Source organism: Perca fluviatilis, chromosome 10, assembly GCF_010015445.1.
Source record: "Perca fluviatilis chromosome 10, GENO_Pfluv_1.0, whole genome shotgun sequence".
Taxonomy (NCBI): domain Eukaryota; kingdom Metazoa; phylum Chordata; class Actinopteri; order Perciformes; family Percidae; genus Perca; species Perca fluviatilis.
Window position 1 is genome coordinate 16,276,098 of NC_053121.1, and position 21,875 is coordinate 16,297,972.

At 40.8% G+C, this 21,875-nt stretch overlaps 2 protein-coding genes across 2 annotated transcripts; both read right to left on the reverse strand.

The window, feature by feature from the left end:
* Nucleotides 1–2,217: 2,217 nt before the first annotated feature.
* On the reverse strand, nt 2,218–10,889 carry dok3 (docking protein 3). Its single transcript, XM_039814168.1, has 5 exons — nt 10,575–10,889; nt 8,189–8,491; nt 7,791–7,884; nt 6,751–6,938; nt 2,218–5,230 (listed from the first exon to the last, which is right to left on the reverse strand). Exons 1-5 carry the CDS (start codon nt 10,629–10,631, stop codon nt 4,334–4,336), a joined length of 1,539 nt encoding a protein of 512 aa, XP_039670102.1. The 5' UTR covers nt 10,632–10,889; the 3' UTR covers nt 2,218–4,333.
* Nucleotides 10,890–10,983: 94 nt separating this feature from the next.
* Nucleotides 10,984–21,265, reverse strand: LOC120567264 (probable ATP-dependent RNA helicase DDX41). Its single transcript, XM_039814167.1, has 17 exons — nt 21,090–21,265; nt 20,138–20,233; nt 19,454–19,604; nt 18,627–18,701; nt 18,442–18,502; nt 18,211–18,347; nt 18,020–18,092; nt 17,771–17,924; nt 17,429–17,565; nt 17,029–17,191; nt 15,875–16,006; nt 15,677–15,748; nt 15,490–15,586; nt 15,087–15,236; nt 14,868–14,939; nt 12,328–12,438; nt 10,984–11,353 (listed from the first exon to the last, which is right to left on the reverse strand). The coding sequence occupies exons 1-17, from the start codon at nt 21,114–21,116 to the stop codon at nt 11,217–11,219; spliced, it is 1,845 nt and encodes a 614-aa protein (XP_039670101.1). The 5' UTR covers nt 21,117–21,265; the 3' UTR covers nt 10,984–11,216.
* Between the last annotated feature and the right edge of the window lie 610 nt (nt 21,266–21,875).

The window sequence follows — 21,875 nt, forward strand, 5'->3', positions numbered from 1 at the left end:
GGTGAATAAGCTCAAGTCCCAATAAGTCGCCGTGTTCCTTTTAAGTACAATTTTAATTGCATACTTGTAATGAAGTATTTGTGCATTATGGTTTACCCCTTTTAATAAATATGGAAATGACTTTACAGTTAACGCTTTCACTTGTAAGGGAGGGTGGAATTTTGCATATGAGCAGTGGTGGAATGTTACTACTGGTAAGTACATTTACTCAAGTATTATACATAATCATTTTCATGTAGTCCTAATTGTACTTTGAGTATTTCCATTTTATACCTTATGCTTCTAATCCACTACATGTTGTAGGCAATTTTTGTACTTTTTACGCCACAACATTTATTTGACAGCTTTAGTTACTTTTCAGATTTATTTTACAAAATATAAATAAACTAATATATTATGGTATAGGGCTATTATTATTATTATTATTATTAGAGGTTAAGCTATACCCAGCAGTGTATAAAGTTATTAAAATTAGCTTTAAGGTGATGAACACATTAATGTATCAATAATTAGTATCTAGTAAATATAAATTGGCCTATATGATTATGAAATTCGCATTTCTGCAGGACTACTTTCACTAGTAGGCCTACTTTAAGTAGGCTATATTTGGAATACTTTTGTACTTTTACTAAAGTAAGATTTTAAATGCAGGGCTTTTACTTGTAACAGAGCAGTTTTACGCTGTGGTATGAAGTCAAAGCTTTGAGTATGGCTACTTCTTCCACCACTGCATACAGCTCCCCAACATGGCAGCTTGGAGCAGCACTGAAAGTTGCCCAAACTCGCCAGTTGCCAGTCCTGCTGCCTCCCCCCTCCCTCCGCCTCCCTGGCTGCTGGGAGACATCAGTCTCTCTCTTGCAGGAGGTCAGTATAGAAGCTGACCTGAGCAGTGTCCCTCACACCTCCTCGGCCTCTCTGCCACTCCCCGCTCACGCCCCGCACCAGATGGGAAATGCAGCCGCATTTTTAAAGCCTGCGCGCAGGGATGCAGGCTGTTGCGCTGGCAGTGGGGCTGAAGGAATGAAATATTCATGTAGCCCAAAAAAAAAGAGAAAAAAAAAAAATGAATGGACACCCCGGGACGGAGAGCGTGCCGATTTATTCAACTAAGACCAGGCCTCATTACACTGCTGGCGGCGAGGCAGGTCACGGTGATTTTCTTTACCAGTGCCTCGACCCGATTATTGACACACACACACACACACACACACACACAAAAAAAAAACACACACACACACACACACACACACACATAGCCTACGCAAAAGAGAAGAAGAAGAAGAAGAAGAAGAAGAAGAAGAAGAAGAAGAAGAAGAAGAAGAAGAAGAAGAAGAGAGAGGGGCACTGAATGCTAAATTTGTCCAAGTCGCCATCATCCCAAGCGCTGGGCGGATGTTAAACTGGTTCCTCTCATGTAATTGATGACCTAATGAGTGATTATAGCTCCTGTGTCAGAGCACTGAGTGTCAGTTTGGAAGCTCTGAGTTGTAGCTGCACGCGGCATATGGGAGACGTGGGTGACACTGGTTGTGACAGAGGTGTGTGTGTGTGTGTGTGTGTGTGTGTGTGTGTGTGTGTGTGTGTGTGTGTGTGTGTGTGTGTGTGTGTGTGTGTGTGTGTGTGTGTGTGTGTGTGTGTGTGTGTGTGTGTGTAAGGTGCCAGGGGACACCAGCTGATAGGCACAGTGGCCACGTGACTAATCAAAATGAATTCGTCTGATTTGATTTGGTCACACTTGGGAAATAACATGTTATAATAATAATAATAATAATAATAATAATAACAATAATAATCATAATTATTGTTATTGTTATAGAAATAAATGGAACGTTTTGCATGATGGCGTATTTGACCCTTCTTGTTAAATGATTCATAAATCGCCTTCGGACAACTTATCAGTTATAGCTCTGTTATAGACAGGTGTGTCTCAGGACTGGCCTTCCACCTGTTCGTTTTATTATTCTTCTGCAAATAATCCGCGAAAGATTGTCCACCTACTGTTTGTTTGAGAACAAACCTCAACGCTGCCAGATATCCCTCAAGGGTCCTACCCGATGAAGGAGTCACTTCCATGTTGCTCATGATGAGAAACTGCACAACACACAAAAATGTAGCTACAAAATATCTGACGGGCTTAACTTTTTAAATAATTAATTCAAATAGCCTACCTGGAAAAAATTAATTCGGGGGGAAAGAAAACTCTCAAGAAGTCAAAGCTGCAAGCACAAGTTATTTATTAATAGTCTGACATGTTAAAGAACAGCTTCGGCATGCGCACTTGTTACTTTTTTATTATTATTTCTGGGGAACTATAATAAACGCCAGCAGACATGCGGACCAGACTTTACTCAACAAGAGTAGATCACCTTTTCAAACAAATAAGCCACGCTCTTAAATGATTAATACTCTCGGCTCCCCCCCGTGTGAGGATAACAACAAGTTCGTGATTGAGTTACAATGCACAATAGGAGAAAAAAAAGTCGAGCTTTGTCTAATTGTTCGTTGACAGGGTCAGAGGGGGATTGCGCGATTGGCTGCTGCCTCCTGAGGCTGCAGGGCTGTCGGCGGGCTGGGAGTGACACCAAGGTGACTGAGGGGAGGCTGTATAAATTGCTGGCGCAGTGCAAACCTCTCCAGAGACGAGAGCGAGAGCATCAGCCAGACTCTTCTGTGTGACCTTTTCGCTGCCGTGCACGACCACAGGCCATTGCCGTGATGACTGCAAAAGCTGAGCTTTCAAGCTGGCCGGAGTACCCAGAGGATTTCACCCTGCTGCCTCAGCGCAACATTCCCTACGTCAACTCCAAGACTTGGATTTCTTCTAATTCACTCCATGCGTTCTCCAGGAGGGACGCGCACGGCGCTGGAGACGCGGGCCTCTCGCTGGACAAACTTGCGCCGATGAGCAAACTTCCTGACTGCGTGTCCGCTGCAGGCATCGCAGAGACAGACTCTGACAAGGCAGCAGAGGGAGACAGGGCGAGCCACTTTGGCCCGCAGAAACACAGGCGCGTCGCAGCCAACGCCAGGGAAAGGAGAAGGATGCACGGCCTCAACCAGGCGTTTGACGAGCTGAGGAGCGTCATCCCCTCGCTGGAAAACGAGAGGAAGTTGTCCAAGTACGACACCCTCCAAATGGCGCAGATTTACATCAATGAGCTGTCGGAGCTGCTGACCGGTGTGGTTCACCCGGAGTGCAGGAGTCCCCGTCCAGGCGCAGCGGACAAGACCTCCAGGAGGAGTCTGATTCACTCTCTCAGTGACTTGGGTTCAAATCAATCAATGACTTCTTCCAACAGCAGTGATGGGGAATCTTCGCACCTCAGTGACACGGAGGAAAGTCCGAGTGGAAGACAGTAACTAGGAAACCACTGATTCCCACTGTTTATGCCGCAGTGTCTGTCATAGAATGAACCAGGAGAGCCAAATACTACAGCTTGTAGACATCTTGATCATATCAGATAGTCCTCTATATTCTCCTGTTATTTTTTAATAGCTTAGATGACGCACTGCCAATGACAAAACACCTACTGAGATCTTGAATTATTTACTTCCTAAGGCCTCGATGAACACCCAGAGGCCTTTTTTTTTAAATGCACTTTATGCCCTGAACCATCACTAAAGACATTCCCTGTGTCATTGGTGACATTTGTCTAAATTAAAAATACAAAACAATTATTTTGATATTTATGTATAGCTATGGGGTATTTTATGAGGATTGTTTTGCTACAATAAAGATATACTTAAGACATGAGTGTGTGTTGTATATTTCATTTTTTTGGTCAGCAATACATTTTAATATACTGAGTGAGTGACATGTCACTATTTCTACTACGTGAAGCGGACTGTCAAATGCAGTAGTTGCTGCAAAGCTGTTGATTTGTATGTGACAAAAACAACTTATTCTCTTTAAGAAAGGGAGTTAACGAGGAATAAAATGAACTAGAAGAAGCTATTTCCAAATATGTTGTTTAACTCACTGAATGTTAACAAGGACACTTTTTTTCAAAGCTATTCCCACAATGAAAGTGTTCATTCAGCCTGCCAGCTAATAATGTCCCATTAAAGATACTGCAGCACATATGGCTTCTCTAACATCCCAGCAGTGAAGAACAACAATACTTGAATCCTCTTTTTGCAAAAACAATCCATAGAATAAATTGTATTCCAGATGCGTTACAGGCTACACATAAACAAACATCTGCAAGCCAAAATCTAATGACTAATGTTACCAGCGGAGGGGATTTCAAAGAAAAAAAAGGAACTAATTATGCTTCATGACAGTCTATCATGGCTCAAATTGCTCCTCCTAGTCTGTCTGTTAACTAATAGCCTACTGAGAAAATGTGGTGCTGCCCGCTCCGGAGGGAAGAGGTGGCTGGAACTTTGCCAGGTCCTTAGAAATGATTTCTGCCAGCCTGTGTTTAAAACTGCCAGGGGCCTCAGTGGGGGTAACATGGGTAGAGGAGCTGATGGCCTCCTCCATCTCCTTCTTGTCATCCACTGCCTGTGCCTGTGCCTGTGCCTGTGCATTGTACCCTGGCTGGATGTAGTTATTTGCAGGGGGCTGACGCTGGTATCGGGGCTTGAGTTGGGCGTAGGGAACAGACTGGGGAAGGGTGGAGGGAGGATGCTGGGGAACGGGCGGAGGCATGGGTGGCGAGAAGAGATGCAGCTGGGGATTTAAGGGAGAATCAGTTATGTTCACATCCGAATAGATGCCCTCTGAGTCTATCTCAGGTTTGAGATCATCGCATTTGATCATAGGAGGCGTGGCTCTCCTTAGGTTGTAATAAATGGTGTCGTCAATGTCATTGTCTGGGTTTTCAGCATCCAGGGAATGACACCGTTCATCCTCATCTTCCCCTACCACATCCTCCTTGCTTTTAGAGAGATACGTTTCGACAAGAGATAGCCGCTTAAATTTTCGTTCAGGGTTGTCATTAATAGTAGAGTAGTGATTGTCAGACTCGTCCTCTGCGTCATCAGAACCATCTGCAGAACTGTAGACGGAGGCGCCAGAGAGCCAGGTGGTTGTGGTTGGGAGGATAACAGGAGACAGGTCAGATAATGATCCTCTATGGAGACTGAGCGGCTGGACAGAGGACCTCCTCTCCACAGAGCACTGCTTTGTTATAGCTTGGATGATCTGGAGACCATGTCTGGACAGGAAGATGAACACTCCTTCTCCTGACTCGCAGTGACGGCCTGCTTCAATGCTGAACCCATCCTGCAATCACACGCATTAACACGCATCTTAAAGGAATAGTTTGACATTTTTGGAAATATATTTATTTGCTTTCTTTCTGAGAGATAGATGAGAAAATTGAATACACACATATACAGCTACAGCCAGCAGCAAATTAGCTTAGCTTAGCACAAAGACTGGAAACGGGAGAAACCGCTAGCCTAGTTCTGTCCAAAGGTAACAATATCAACCAACCAGCACTGCACAAAAACTGAAGTGTAACCAAGGGGGTAAGCGAGCGTCTGGAATGTGTTATGGCGCCACTTTGATGCTAACAAGAGATCACCCGCCGTTAGCATTCCATTGACTGCCATTCATTTTGACGTCACTTTGACAGCGAATAACTTTACATCTGAAGCGTTTAAAGACTCTATTTGTCCATTGTTTAGTTGTAAAGAAACACAACAATGTATAAAAGGCTCCATTACCTTGTACCTCACGTTATGGCTCCGTAGCAGACGTTTTTGTAAAAATAGGCTAACGATTGTGTCATAACCAAGCGACTTACTGTCACACAGTAGAGGAATTACCGTATAGTACAGGAGAAGCTCTCAGGCAGGTTGGACTTACATTAGCTGTTTAGGTTTAATTACTGATGTTAACTAGCATTTTAGTTAGCAATAATTAGCCTGTGCCCATGTTATCTCCTTACACCTACGCTCTCTGTCTCTGTAAGATTGGGAATGATTGAGATTTCTCTTGGCACAGCTACCAGAAGACTTACAACTTTCAGACACGTTGCTCACGTGACATTTACGTCGTCTCTCTCAGTTGGAGGCTGCGCAGTAAACCAAGAGATCACCGGAAAAGTGCTTCTAATATCCTTCACTGGTCTCCGTCCAGAGCAACGGGGTCTATTGGTCCATTATATACTGTCTATGAGTGTAACACGCACCACTATCATGTCTGTGGTAACTATTAGCTGGAGCCACCTGCCCATTAGCTTAGCTTAGCTTAGTTTAGAACAAAGACTGTAAACAGGGGGGGGGGAAATAGCTAGCCGTGGTCCATCCAAAAGTTAACCTGTAACTTGTTGTTTTTACACTTTAGTTTTAGTACAGAATAAAAAAACAATATGTAACGTGTTAATGCGTGACCTTTAGAAGTGGTACATGGATTTTGTTGCCTTTGGACAGAGCTTGTTTCCCCCATGTTTACAGTATTTGTGCTAAGCTAAGCTTAGCTAATGGGCATGTGGCTCCAGCTAATAGTTACGACAGACATGATAGTGGTGGGTGTTACACTTCAGTTTTCGTGCAGTGCTGGTTGGTTGATAATGTTACTTTTGGACAGACTGAGCAAGGCTTGCTGTTTCTCCCATTTCAAGTCTATGTGCTAAGCTAAGCCAACCAGCTGCCAAACCATAGAAAACATTAGAAGGGTAACCTTTAAAGTTATGTGACTGATCTGAGCAGAATGTCAGGTGTATCATGAATATGGGGATGCAGTTTGAATTCTTTTTTGCACCCTTTCCAATAGAGGGAAATTCATAGGAACTTTACCTCAATATGTCCAAACTTGCGTAAGTGCCTATACGGCCAGCGATAGAATATGTGACCAGTATTGATGGCCAGCAGTATCACAGCCTCTTTTTCTGGGGAGATCAGATAGTCCCCGGACAGCTTGCACCTCCTGGATGCCTCTGTGCTCTGGACAGTCACTTGGTACTGGTTTGGAGGAAGGCTCAGCTCTAAACATGAGAAGACATGAACATATTTGTCACTTAAAACATCACAGCACACAGGTTAGTGCAGCATAACTACACATGAAAGTACTAGATTTTTCATATAAGGTATGTGCAGGAATATATCCACAAAGGCAATACAGCAAATATATTCTCATACAGAAAAAGGCTGAGCTGAAATTGCTTCTACTAATCTCTCTCTGTGTGACTGGACTGCCTGGATTTTGTTTTATGAGAAGTGTAATCCATTAGGAAATAAAAAGAAATAAATGTGTGTAAGCCAGAGTTTGCTGACGCTGTTACATTCTGTCATTTATGTTTGAATAAATTAGTGGCTTTAGCTACTGCTCACCCATATTCAAGGTTTCTGCTGAAGTCTTGAATTTATGATTATGATGCCATGACATTTAAACCACACTGCTAGCTTCTTCACGGTCTTTTACCTTTATTATGATACATTTGCCAATTTACTCTTACAACCTTGTTAAAGGATATATTCAGTGTCTTACAATTTCTTTGAAGTTTTCTACCTTTTGCCAAAAGAAAAATGACAATACCCTCCCCCTTCTCTGACCCACTCTCCCCCCACTAATAATTTGTATACGTTCCCCTTTAGCAATGGTAACATGTTCCCAGATCTCAACGGTCACCTTGGTCAGCATGCTATAAATACTTATAGGAATGTATTGGGAAAACTATGGAAATAAATTCTTTAAATGCACCCCCTGGTAGGAGAGAATAATACAGTTTATGCTGGATTCTGATGAGTACCACTTCAGCTGGCACTCACTAAACCGAATGTGATTTTCGAATGTTTTTTGACTGATCAGCTGGCGCCTGCAGACTGACGAGCATTACCGGCGGTTTTCCAAGATGAGTAAAGGTCATTGTCCTCCATGGTCAAGCCATTTCCTCTCTCGAAAGCCCGTTTGTCTGATTCCCCAGGATCCTTCTGTAAACACAGTGGCATGGCAAACATTACATGGAGTGTACACCAACCTCTTATCACTGTTTTATGGCTTCAAAGATGTAAGACGCAAGAAAAAACATAGCTTGTGCAAGCACACAAATTAGAGAAGTGAAGAGACAGAAGTTACAGATACTGTATTAACTTCCTCATTGTGTTATCTCTCTATCTCTGATTGTGGGTAATGTTTATCACCACCTTTCCCAAATTATAACACTACTCCTGTCCTGATATTAAAAAAAAGGAAAAGGGGAAAGGTGCACTGGTCATGAGGAGAGTTGTGAAATACCTGGAAGGCCAGAAGACAGAGGGCATTTAGCCAGTCCTGGCTTGTCGTGGAGGCCAGGGTGTAGGTGCACTGAATGGTGTGTACGTAGAAGGCAGTGCACCCAGAAGGGCAAGACTCCTTTGGCGCAGGGATGGCACTGAGGCAGTCACTTAGACGCACCACTTTTCTTTCAGGTGTTTTATACCGACCGACTTTCTTCTGGTCGGTAGCAGCATTGTTATCAAGTACAGTCGAGAGCTCCATCCGCCCGACCCCCATGGAGCTGGGCTTAAATAGCACCACCGATACTTTCCGCCACGTTTTCTGTAGTAGATTACAGAGGGGAAATGGATAAAGTCACGGTTAATAGGTCCTTAAATGGCATTTAGTTGTATGTCATTTTAACATTAGCAAGTATGGCATCTGTCTCTAATTGTTATGCAGATGACACACAGCTTACATTTCTGCTTCACGTGGTTTGAGCCCTGTTTAAAAAAAAAAAAGCATTGACTGGATGGCTCAAACGTTTCTACGGTTGACGGATGACACCGAGATCATGGTTATCAGGAGGAGTAGGAGCCAAAAGAGAGAAACTCAATTCTTATCTCACTGCCTCTAAGTAACAGAATTGATTTCAAAATGCTTGTCACCGTTTTCAGATGACCTTATGAATGAGCTCAGTGATGCTGCTTTTAGTTCACCCCCACCCCCAGACTTCAGAACAGCCTACCTGTAGAGTTATACTTGTACACACCTGTCTTATAACAGATTAAAAGTAATAATAATAATTCATTACATTTATATAGCGCTTTATCAGACACTCAAAGCGCTTCAAATGTATTTATTATATTTTGTTATTTATTGTCTAAAGGATCATTTCCTGTATGTTTTTAAATTTAAATTTAATACATAATTTTAAATATTATATACAGTATATATTTTTTTTTGTGAAGCACATAATAATTAATCTCTTTATTTGACATGTTAATAGTTTATTAATTTTGATTATTTAGTGCTGCTGTTTTTTTTTTTATTACATCTCATTTAGCTGACACTTTTATTCAAAGCAACTTACAATTGCTACATATGTCGGAGGCCACATGCCTCTGGAGTAACGAGGGGTTAAGTGTCTTGCTCAGGGACACATTGGTTGATGTATAACAGTGGGAATTGAACCCAGATCTCCCACACCAAAGGTATGTGTCATATCCACTGCGCCATGACCACCCACGACAAACATCGAGTAGATATGGTTCTTATGAAAAAATAGCCCTGTGCTGATCTGCAACTAATTTCAGATTGAGAACAAACCACACTGAAGGGATTTTCACACACCAAGTCATATTGATCCAAAATAGAATTTGTCACACCTTAGGTGTACACATTATCTAAAGACCAGTATTTTAAGATCGTTATGAATCAGAATAGCACATTGAATGAAATTTTAACACTGTGTATTCCCCAAATTTCCCATACTACTAAAATTAGGCACGATACAATCTAACCAGTGACTGAAATAGTCAGCAAAATACATGTGTAATACATATGTGAGCAGCCTCACTTATTAATAATGAATATCTAATAAGGGAGAACCAGCTCCAGATTTTCACCATTGAAGTCTGAATGTACAGCTGCTATGAAATTATATAAAGATTACCCGATGAGACACACACATGGGTGGAATTAGTAACAATGAATTTCCCGCAGTTAGAAATGATTGTGGAAATATATACACATAACGATTTGTGTCTTAAAATAATCCTCTCCACATTTGCCTGAACAATAGCCAATAACAATGACTATTTTACTTATACATGTGAAATAGTTTATTGGAGTAAGGATTGCTTACTTGAATGACTTTACAGAGTTAACAACCACTTTGAACATCTTAAGGAACTTTCTTTTTTTTTAAATGTTCATTAAGGGCAAAAAGTGTAATGCAGTTTCATAAATTCTGCAAAATCTTGTTTAATCTACTGTATGTCATCTAGAGTGCAGGGACTGTGTGAGGTCTTAGACTTTCAAAACTGAAACTGACTTACAACACTGAAAAAAATGATGCAACATTGTTCGAGAAGTATCACTGGTCTAAACATTTGCATTTGTTTTTTACTAAATGCATGCAGGTTTTGGTCGTGCACTCTTTAACTCGCTGTATGGTTTACTCAAGGTTGATATTCAGAGAGTAATTCATTTGTCATTGCAATGAGTTTGGATATCATATGTTCTAGTCAAGACATGAAACCTCTGAAAAACTATCAATTGAGCCTTTGCTCATTTTAACTAAGCAGTTCAAGAAAGCAAAATGCCAACACTAGTTTTGACCGAGCTGTTCAGTTGCCATATCGGCCACAATGATCACAATGATCACCGTTTCACAAGGATGCTGAATTTCTAGAAAACTTACTTTTCCAAACTTGACTGCCCGAAGGTACAGCTTCCCTTCCTTGAAGATGACATCCATGCTTGTAAGCCTTGTCTGTATATCTTTCACTCTAGTTCCTGATGCTCTGTGGTCAAGATATGACAAACTAGGAGGTTAAAATTAGGTTTTCTCCACCACTAGAAAAAGTGTTTCCTTTACGTCACCAGCAGCTTTCATTCTGTTGCCTACTTGTGCGAGTTGTTAGACTTACTGAAAGTCAAGATATCTCTGATCTGCAACTTAACGGTTGCAAAACAACGGGTACATTGTGTTGCTTTTTTTTCACGAGTCAAACTTCCCTTTACATTATTCTGCTCGTTTTAGCAACTTCCTCACCATACAAAACCGGTACCACACCTTTGTATTATTCTAGACAAGAACATAACAGATCAACAGATAGTGTTTTTTATTTACAATTGGAGTATCAAAAATGTATATTACAAAGTCTACACATCCAGGGCAAAAAAAGGTCAAAAAGAAAATTCATCTGATGAACCTGCAAACTGTTAGGTGATGATAAAAAATACACTTCCTTAGTTCAGTAACCCGACACAGCTGTAACATTTCGTCAGAAATTTTCAGTTCCGTTTAACATTGGAGAATCTTCTCTTTAATTAGAAACTCTTAGAAGTCCATTGAGCTGTGAGCCAGGTAGTCTTTCCGTCCGATGTTGGTGACCTGCTTGGTCTGCATGGCCTCCAACTTAGGGCAGTCTGTAATACGATGACCCAGACCTCCGCAGAATGTACAGCCCCTCTCTCCTGTGGAAACATGAGAATCGGGTATGTCACAAAGGGTTTGCAAACACTGACTACGTTTACATGCAGCCAATAACCCGTTCAAAACCGGAATATTAGCAATAACCCGGTCGCGCACGGCCATGTAAACACCGGCAAAAACCCGAATATGCTCATATTCCGGTTTTTAAAAACCCGAATATGCTACCTGGGTTACCCCTTTTCTAACCCGAAATTTTGGTCATGTAAACGCGTATCGGCATATCCCCATCAAAAGGAACATTGATTTGTGTTCTGCGGCGGTTCTATTCGCGCAAGGAATCTTGGTGTTTTGAGTAGAGGAACTTCTTGTATGCGCCAGAAAACATAGTTATAATAATAATTATATACTATAATAATATATATATATATATATATATATGTGTCAATGCAGAAAACCTGCGCGCAGTATACCGGAAGTAAACAAGAAGTAGAGGTAAACATGGCGAGACGCAGCACAGCACCACACTTTTGGAGCGAGGAGGAAACCAATTTCTTTATTAGTGTGGTGAAAACCATGAATATAATGTCTTTTGTTGACGGCAGAAAGTACCGAGATAGTGAGATTTATAAGAAGGTGAACGAAAAGTTATTGCGTCTTAAGGTTGTCCGTAGGCTACGTCCAGACGCTAACCGTGCGTCGCCGTTTACGTCGGGATATTGCCATTTGATTACAAATGCCATGTATACAGGAGTAACTCTCTCTGCTCACGCATGTAAACGGGTTATTCCGAATGTTTCAGAAACCCGAATAGTGACCTTAACCCGACCATAACCCGAAAATTGACAGCTTGTAAACGTAGTCACTGCACACTTCTGTGCATTTGAGACGAGAAGATCAGATCAGGTTAGAGCGACGTTTAAAAGGGAAAAACAAAGAAAATTAGAGTTTCCCATAAATGGAGAGGATGTAGGCCTGGAGCAGGCGATATGAACTAGATTTGGTGTGAACGACTCACCTCCGATGTCCAGCATGGTCTCGTCTCCTGTCTGGAGCACCTGGAGGACTGGAGGAACCTTCTGCTTGGCTTCAACTAGCAGAGCTTTCAGGTCCATCAACACAGACTCATCTATGGGGAAAGACGTACACTTAATGTTAAAATAGACTTGCCTTTCCTTATTTTCTGTCATACCTATAATGTTAACGAATGCTCACAATAAATGTGGTCAAAGCTTGAAATAATGAGGTATACATATTTAAAAGGAAATCCCTGTGAGCTAAAATCTCAGATTTCACACTGTTTTTTGAACGCTCTGGTTTCAACTGATTTTTTTTCTACTCTCTGCTTGCTGCTTGGTATGACCGCTTTTCCAAAAGTGGTCATCTGCTCCAGGAACGCTACCGCAGCAGTTACATCACATACACTGCACATGTGCCTTAGTTGGTGATTTTTGACAGTAAAATGCTATATATAGTTACTAAATGTAGCAATAGCCAACGCCAGGGAAAGCTGTAATCTTGGCTGCCAATGCAGTTAATTTCTCCCCAATTTCTGATTACATTCCTGGTGGAACATATCATATTTGGTTTAGGACCGTTATTGGCGATTTTTCACAGTATTAAGTCCCACTATGCACTGTTGCAGTCAGTCCCCGGCTGCAACGGACTGTACAGAGACATCAACAGCAGAGCACAGACTCCAGCAGCGATCTGGAAACGCTGACCAATCAGAGAAGACTAGGCTTCTTTGAGAGACAGGCACTCCAACAGAGCATCACAGACAGAGGGCCCCCGGAAATGCACCAGACTTTGAAGCAAATTAAACATAGTGGCCAAATTGGGGAATTTCAACTCCTGGCTGAAAAAGACTTTTGCCATAGACTTAAAGAACATGGCAAAAGAGACGTCTGTAAATCAGTGGATCGATTTTTTGGCATCACAACCCCCGCAAAACTTTCAGAATTTCAGTTCAGTCACTTTATTATCCCAAATGGGAAACTTGATATGTAGTCAGGAGTGAAAGATAAAAAAGAAACACATTCAAACAACATACAAATAGAGGCAACAATACAAGACACCAGTACAAAAAAAGCTTTCCTGTATGCAATACACACAACACAATTTATCACCAGTACTACATTACATGTGCAAATTAAGAGTTATTGCACATGGGACAGGAGTTTTTACTCCTATTGGTCTTGAACCAAGGTACTGGTTTGTGCAGTCTAATATAGCGAGGTACTTGCTGGTCAAAGATAACCATCAAGGGGGACTGTGGTAAACCTATCACCTTACCAGCCACCTTTACAATATGGCTGAGGTGGTTTTTGTCCCTGATGTTCAGGTTACCGTACCAAGCAATCACGGCAAAAGAAAGAACAGATTCAATAAAAGATTTATAAAATAAGGACATAATTTTCCTATATACATTAAAAGTGTTTAACTTTCTAAGGGAGTACAAACGTTGCTGTCCCTTCTTACAGACTGCATCACAATTCACATCAAACTTCAGGTTTTTTATCTATGACGGTTCCCAGAGACTTGTACTGTTCAACAAACTCAGCTTTACCTTAATGGAAGTCTTAGATGGTGGGGGGGGGATACTTTCCTACAATCAATGACCATATCCTTGGTTTTTGTGGCATTTAATTGGAGAAAGGCCTCATCACACCATTGGACAAACTCATCCACCACTTGCCAATGCTCAGATTCATCTTTACGGAGCAGGCTAATGACGACCGTGTCATCAGCAGACTTCAGAATGTGCCTGTCCCCATGCTGGCTTCTACAGTCATTGGTGTAAAGACTGTACAGCAATGGGGACAGGACACTGCCCTGAGTGGAAGAGGAGCGCTGTTCTGACAGAAAGCCATTAACCCTAACCCTCTGAGATCTACATGTTCCAAATCTACAATCCAGCCGACAAAATTTACATCAAGATTAAAATAGGTACGCAGTTTCCAAGCTAAAATATGTGGTTGGATAGTATTAAAAGCTGATGAAAAATCCATAAATAAAAGTCGGGCATGAGTGCCAGGACCTTCCAGGTGCTTATACAGAAAGTTTGAATTTGATCCATTTGGTCCGATAACATTTGGAAAGTCCAGAAGAGCTGCACGATTAAATCACTTAATCCCCATTCAAGGTTAGCGGACGTCTCTAGTGGGCCTGCTCTATGTTCTACGCACAGTTCGGAAGCAGTGCCGATCACCCGGGTCACTTTATAAATGGTTTTGCCTCCCTGTGCCACTGAGCAACTCTTATGAAAATGAACCAGGCTCCGCCTTGAGCGCTGTATCCAGTTCTTATAATACATCCATGGTGAATATAAGGTGCATAAAATTTGTGTTTTTTGAACATTAAAGCATGTAAACCGTTCTAGTAAAAACAAAAAAAATACAACCATGAACCTGACACTAGCATATAATAGGTCTCCTTTAACTTATTGTCATTTAACACTGAATTATGCTGACTAAATTCACTATAATAATATTCTGAAAATCACTACTCCAATATAGAAATGAATTAGATGTTTGTCATGATTGGTATTTTTCTTACCACAGCCTTTATTGATGAATGTAGTGGCAATACCGGTCTGGCCTGATCTTCCAGTTCTTCCGATTCTATGGACTGAAACGAGACAATTTCACCAAACCAGCCTGAGCAAAAACACTGTACCAATTTTAAGAAGGCCAGGCTATATATATATATATATATATATATACACACACACACACACACACACACACACACACACACACACACACACACACACACCATAGTTTTCTATCTCCTCAGGCATGTCATAATTCACTACATGCTGTATAGCTGGGAAATCCAGACCCTTGGAGGCAACGTCTGTGGCAACTAAGACATCTTTCTTTCCTTCTTTAAATGCCTCAATGGCTTTTGTTCTTTCCTCCTGATCTGCAAAATAAATCAACAAAATATGTCAACATAAACCATATTTTGCAAGTCAATGACAAATGGAAAATGTGAGAAAAGTGTTGCCAATGCTTTCCGTTTCTTGGAAATGTTAAAGAAAGTATGAAGCAGAAACGGTGACCTTTGCAAGCAGGATGGCATCTGGTGGTAATGATGAGCAACTACAACAAAGTTGAAGAGTAACTATGTACTGATTGCTATGTACTTTAAAAGATAGGAACAGAGCTCTGTGCACCTTTTCCTCCATGGATGGCCACTGCTTCTACTCCTTTTAGCAAGAGATACTCATGGATGGCATCTACATCGGCCTTCTTCTCAGCAAATATCAGCACCTGTTAATATGAACAAGAAATATTTTGTAACATTTGACATGTTTGAGTTATGGATGTCATGTCAATCTCATAACATGTGGAAATACTGACAGGAGGTGGTGTTTTCTGGAGACACTCGAGCAGGTACACCATCTTGGCCTCCTCTTTGACATATTCCACTTCCTGCGCGCGCACACACACACACACACACACACACACACTATTTTTATATGAGTGAGTTTGAAAATTGAATTCAATAAATTCCCCCGACTAAGGCAGAAAACCTCTTTCAGTGACAAATGAACATACCTGGATGACATCCAAGCTGGCAGCCCCGGCCCTGCCTACGTTGATAGTGATAGGTTTGACCAGCGCACTCTTGGCAAAGTTCTGGATCTTCTTGGGCATAGTGGCGCTAAAAAGCAGGGTTTGCCTTTGTCCCTAGATAAGGAAATAACACATTCCATGTCTGACAGCCTCAAAAAGACAAGGTCCGTTTTTCATGGCAATATTTTTGTCTGAGAAATAAATAAAACATTCAGCTACAACAGCTTGAGTCCAGCAGCTGGAAGATGGACTAATGGGCCAACTATGGTGAGTGCTTAGGTGATGACAAAATGAGCTACCTCTTAAAGCATCAGGACCGTGTTAAAAGCTATTTCAACTACCGTTACAGACAAAATGAAGCATTATTCTGGAAGAGGAACTGGAAGGGTTGGGTACCAAAATGCGGTGCCAATAGCTGGCACCGGTTCCGACGTAAACAATAGTAACGAGACCGAATAAGAACGAACATTTCGGTTCCTGACTTTTGTTTTTACCCCAGAAGCATCGCCGCACGATATGCTATGTTACCGTTAGCTAGTAGCAGGATTAAACACAATGGTTAAAATGCTGACAGCTTACGTTAAGCGGTGTAAAGTGTGACTGTATTTCCCTGTAGAGGATTCCAACACCGGGACGTAACAGTCTGACTTAGCTGCCCACAACACAGACGGTGCGTTCACTTGAAACTCGCCAGCCTTGTTGTGCATTCAATGTTATTGTAAAATACCCTTTTTCCATCTGGTGGTTGGTTTTGTCGTTTACCAGCAATTTACTGGTGAAATAAGTCATTGTTATAAGTTATTGTTATTACATTATTAATCAATCATTTAATTTTGACCATATGGCCTTATATATATATATATATATATATATATATATATATATATATATATATATATATATTTATTTTTTCGGTTTAGGCACCGGCACCGTTTTAAAACTATTGATTTAGCACCGGTATCAGAAAAAACCCAAACGATACCCAACCCTAATGAATTACCAACATAGCTTTTCAGTGGGGAAAATCAGAGGGAAAGACCAATGATATCCCATTGAGTGGTGAATTTGTCCAACCAGGGCTTTGACAACCAGGACATAGAAAAATGGAGGGAAAAAAAACTGCCTCAAAAACTCACCTTGAAATAGGAGAAGATGGTTCTGATGTCTTCCTCAAAGCCCATGTCAATCATCCTATCAGCCTCATCCAGAGCCAAGTAGCGGCAGATGTCCAGACTCACCATCTTCTTCTGCAGCAAGTCCATCAGTCTGCCAGGGGTAGCAACCATCATGTGGACACCACTAGAACCAAGAGGAGGTACACATTCAGTATTTTTAAAGTACAGTTTTATTAGTGCCTAGATATGCATGCTTTCTGTAATGCATTGCGTCTGGAACTTTTGCCTAGTTTGTTCTGCTCTGAGTGATTTAATGTGGCTGCATCGTGCATATTTTTTTTGCGTGGCAGTAGTTCAAAGTGAAATCCTGAATTCAAGACAGAAACGGATTTCTTTCAGACGAGTATTCACTCTTACTTACTGTTTTACTACCTCCATCTGATCCTTGACAGACATTCCTCCGATGCAGAGGGCAGTGCGCAGCTGAGGAGCTCCTTCCTCCTCCAGCAGCTTGCAGTAGTACTCGATGATGCCGTGAGTCTGCCTCGCCAACTCTCGCTGGAGTCAAAGGAAAAGGTATTCAAATCAGATATGCGTAGTTGCACACAAATAAAAAAGAAAAGTTGCTCACAGTAAATGCAATCTGTCTGAAGTGCAAACAGTAAGAAATGCTGTGTTTATTTTTGGAACCACCAATCAGGCTTTATGCTGTATTTCAAGCTGCATCATCATCAATTAAGTGGGTTTGTCGTGTGTGTCTTACTGAAGGACAGATGATGAGTCCATATGGTCCCTCTCTCTTAAAGAACGGCAGCCTTTTCTCCTGCTCCAGCGCAAACATGGTGATTGGCAGAGTGAAGACCAAAGTCTTTCCAGAACCAGTGAAGGCTATGCCAATCATGTCCCGACCTGACAGACTACAGACAAACGCTGTCAATTCATGAACCATTTACACGAACTTAACATAACTCACAGTCTGGTCGTATACCATATGTCCATTTACTGTACTTACACTGTAGGGATTCCTTGAATTTGAATCGGTGTGGGATGCACAATTCCCTTCTTTTTCAAACCTTTTAGAATTGCTGCAAAAAACAACAAGCAGATTTGTTTGCCAGTTGTTAATCGTGTGGGACCACTGAAGGCCTCGCACAGGCACACAATGTGTTATTCATGTGTGGGAGAGAGGGAGTGTGTTGTAACCTGGGGGAAGCTTCATCTCCCTGAAGCTTTTGATTGGAGGAGGGATTCCGTCTCCATCAACAAGGATGTGAAACTTCTTCCTGACGCGCTCATGTCGGGTCTTTGGCATATTCAGGATGTAGCGTGGTGCCTTCCAGCTATAAAGAACATCCAGGTGAAATGAAAAGTAAATAAAAAATAAAAAAAATAGAACAGAAAAAAATAAATAGAATACACTGATCAAGAACTTACCTTGTTTTTATGGGATCATCGTATATGATACCTTTGGCCATTTCTTTTACGGACATTAGAGCTGATTGAGGACAGATTAGAAGATTCAAAATGAGTTTTCAGGTTTAGAACATTCTGCACAAACTAAACAAAAAGTTTAGCAAGGTAAATCTGATTAATAATTCTTGACAGCATTATTGTTTTACCTCTGCCCTCTGCAACGCTCTCAAGAATCTTCTCTTCCTCTTTCAGCTGCTTCTCCTTGGCCGACTCCTTACGGGCTGTAGATGCAAAAACATACAGCAGGTGAGATATCACAGACCTAATATGGTAATATCTAATGAGCAGTATGATAACAACACCACCAATCACAATCAGTCTCGTATAAACTACTTGAAAGCAATACTTTAGTAAAAGTACAAGTATCTTACCAGAAAATGACTTTGGTAGAAGTTAAAGTCTCCTTTTAGAATAGTACTATTTAAAATGTTACTGTACTTAAGTATCAAAAGTAATTTTCTGATATTAAATGTACTTAAGCATTAGAAAATCTTTGATTATGAACTTTATGGCCAAAGGTGCGTAACGTTATCTTCATCACCACCGTCGTCGGGGTGGCCATTGTCTGTTACCATGGCGGCAGAGCCTGCACCAGGTGCTTCCATGGCACTATCGATCATTATGCTTCCTCCTCTTCTTCTTCAGTTTCGGCCTATGGTTGTTTTTTTTTGCCGCTTGGCAACAAACCGGCATTAGGTCACCAACTGGAATGGAGGGTGCGTTATCTTGGAGCAACAATTCGCCAAACCTGCTTTATTCCAGTGTAACAAATTTCTTCCGATTTTATTTTGTAGTAACGAGTAACTAAAATGCTTAGGGGAAATGTAGTGGCGTAAAAGTAAAAGTTTTACAGAAATATAAATAACGAATTAAAATACAGATAAGTGAAAATTCTACAGTAGCAAAGTATTTGTACTTCGTTACATTACAACACTGATCATAATCCAGAGTGGGTTGAGCTTAAACTGGATACCTTCTGCTTTTTCTTTGAGGTGCTGATGCTGGTCAAGGAGACTGACATTGGAGCGTGGACCCAGACCCTCGTCCTCATCTCTCTGCTCCTCCCCACTGTCCTTCTGCTCCTCGTCCACTGCCTTCCCTCGCAGACGTAACATCTTCTGTATCTGTGTGTGTTACATGTTTTTAAACAAAAATTTTATTTGAATATGTGGAAACGGAATGTGATGTTGGTATACATTTGGAAAATGAATATACAATTGTATTTAAAAAAAAAAAATATATATATATATATATATATATATATATATATATATATATATATATATATATATATATACACACACTATATATAGACTGTTACAATTGTAACAGTAATCTGAAGGTTAGTTTCCTCAAGACACATCTATGTTAAACTGACCATATAGCCCTAATCAGGGACACACCGTTTACACTTGTTCCTCTCCTGATACTTATTCCGATACTTCAACTCAGGGTATCTGGCAATGCAGATTCCTTGTGGTATTTTGTTCCAAATTTTTAAATCTATATAGTTCACTACATTAAACTCAAGGTTGTCTGACCTACATACCTAATCCGCTTAATGAGGTCTTGGCCCCGACACCGAACCGGTGGATCAGATTGGTGTATCCTTACTAATTTCTCAAGTGTCAAAACAGGACAGTGCACAACAACTTACCATTTGATGTTTTCTTATTTTGACTGGAACATAAGGAACATAATCGTCATCCTCTGATCCTTCGGATCCAGACCTTTCATCCTCCCCATGGGATCTCTGTACAAACACATCACCATTATCAGTAGTATTATCTCTTGGTTTACCATCTGCAAAAACAGACTCTGACTCAATACTCTATACGCAGATCAAACACGCAATGGTACTGAATTGAAGATTACCACAATGTAATAGCATACAGATATCGGATGTGATTAATCTGTATATGCCGACATCGTTGGCAAGTGCCACCTGGATACATATTTGAACAATATGGCAGTAGGATTTAGACACAGACATATTAGAAGTTCAAACAAACATTAAACGTTATGTGAATAGTCTTATGAAAATGTGAAGGGACGAAGCGTCACAAGACTCCTCAAGTCTCCTAACTTCACACCGATTACCAATAGCATCATTGTGTCCACACTTAACGTTAGCCTAGCTAACGTTACAATTTAAAGGCCATCGCGCCGTTTTTTTAGTTCAACATCAGAATGCTATGAATGAACTCAAGCACTTTTATATTTAACGCTAATAGAAATGCAGGTAACGTTAGCTAGCTAGTTAGCTAGCCATGTTCGGAGTAGCTAGACTTTCAGGTTAATACAAACGTCACCATTACGTACTGCATTATTATGGCTATCGTTAACGTTAGCCAGTTGATCGTGGAGTTTTACCCAACACGGTTTACATTACACATTCATATAAAATCCCATATTATTCAAACATTTAAACTCTCTATATTGGTCTGTTTTAATTAGTTTAACTGTTACTAGATAACCGTATGCATGGAATGAGAGTTAAAGACACTAACTTTAAGGGTGACCAGCTGGCTAACTTTAGCTAGGGTTAGCTAACATTAGCTAGTGTAACCTCAATACTGTGAACGATAGTATACGCTTAGCTAACTTACCTTTTGGGGTCGATTTTCGGTTTCCATTTTATTTATGAATACAGTAACGTTCTCTATGTACTGGCTAAAGCCACAAAATTGTTGAGCAAATACTCTACCCACAATTCAATAAATAGACCTAGCTAATACACATGTTTTCACAACACAGGAAGCTTCGATAATGTACGGAACGCTGAAAGGGTCAAACCTTAGCGAGACGCTGCATTTCAAAGCGACAGTCTGGTCTTCGAGGACGCAGCTCGTGCAAACCAAACCAAATAGATAAACTTAGAAAGCAAACACCACACTTTTTTTTTTTGTCAAAACTGTATTGTTTTTAATCTTTCTGAACGAAAGATTTTTTCACAGTATCAAAAGTGAATTTAAAAAAAAAAAGAAAAAAACAAGCCAACATACACTTGGCTATTATTGATATAGTATAAATCTACATTCGAAACATTAAGATAATCTTCTCTAATTGAATATAACCTGGAAAGAATCAGAGATGTTATATGAAAACTAAATCTCAGCACAGATTCAGGAGAGAAAAAGAAAAGAAAAAAAAGAAGTATCCACCTCAATGAATGCCATCAACTAAAAACATGGGTACTGGTGTAAATCTCAAGGCCCTTGTCCAAAAGGTATCCACTCTTCAGTGGTATTTCTAACCAAAAGATGATCAAGACTTGGACTTAGACGGGCTAGCTGAGGTACAGGGTGCCACCAAGGTCACAGTACAGGGAAAAGAGTAGTATGATTGAAAATATATCTCACACACACACACAACCCCCAGAAATGCATGAAAAG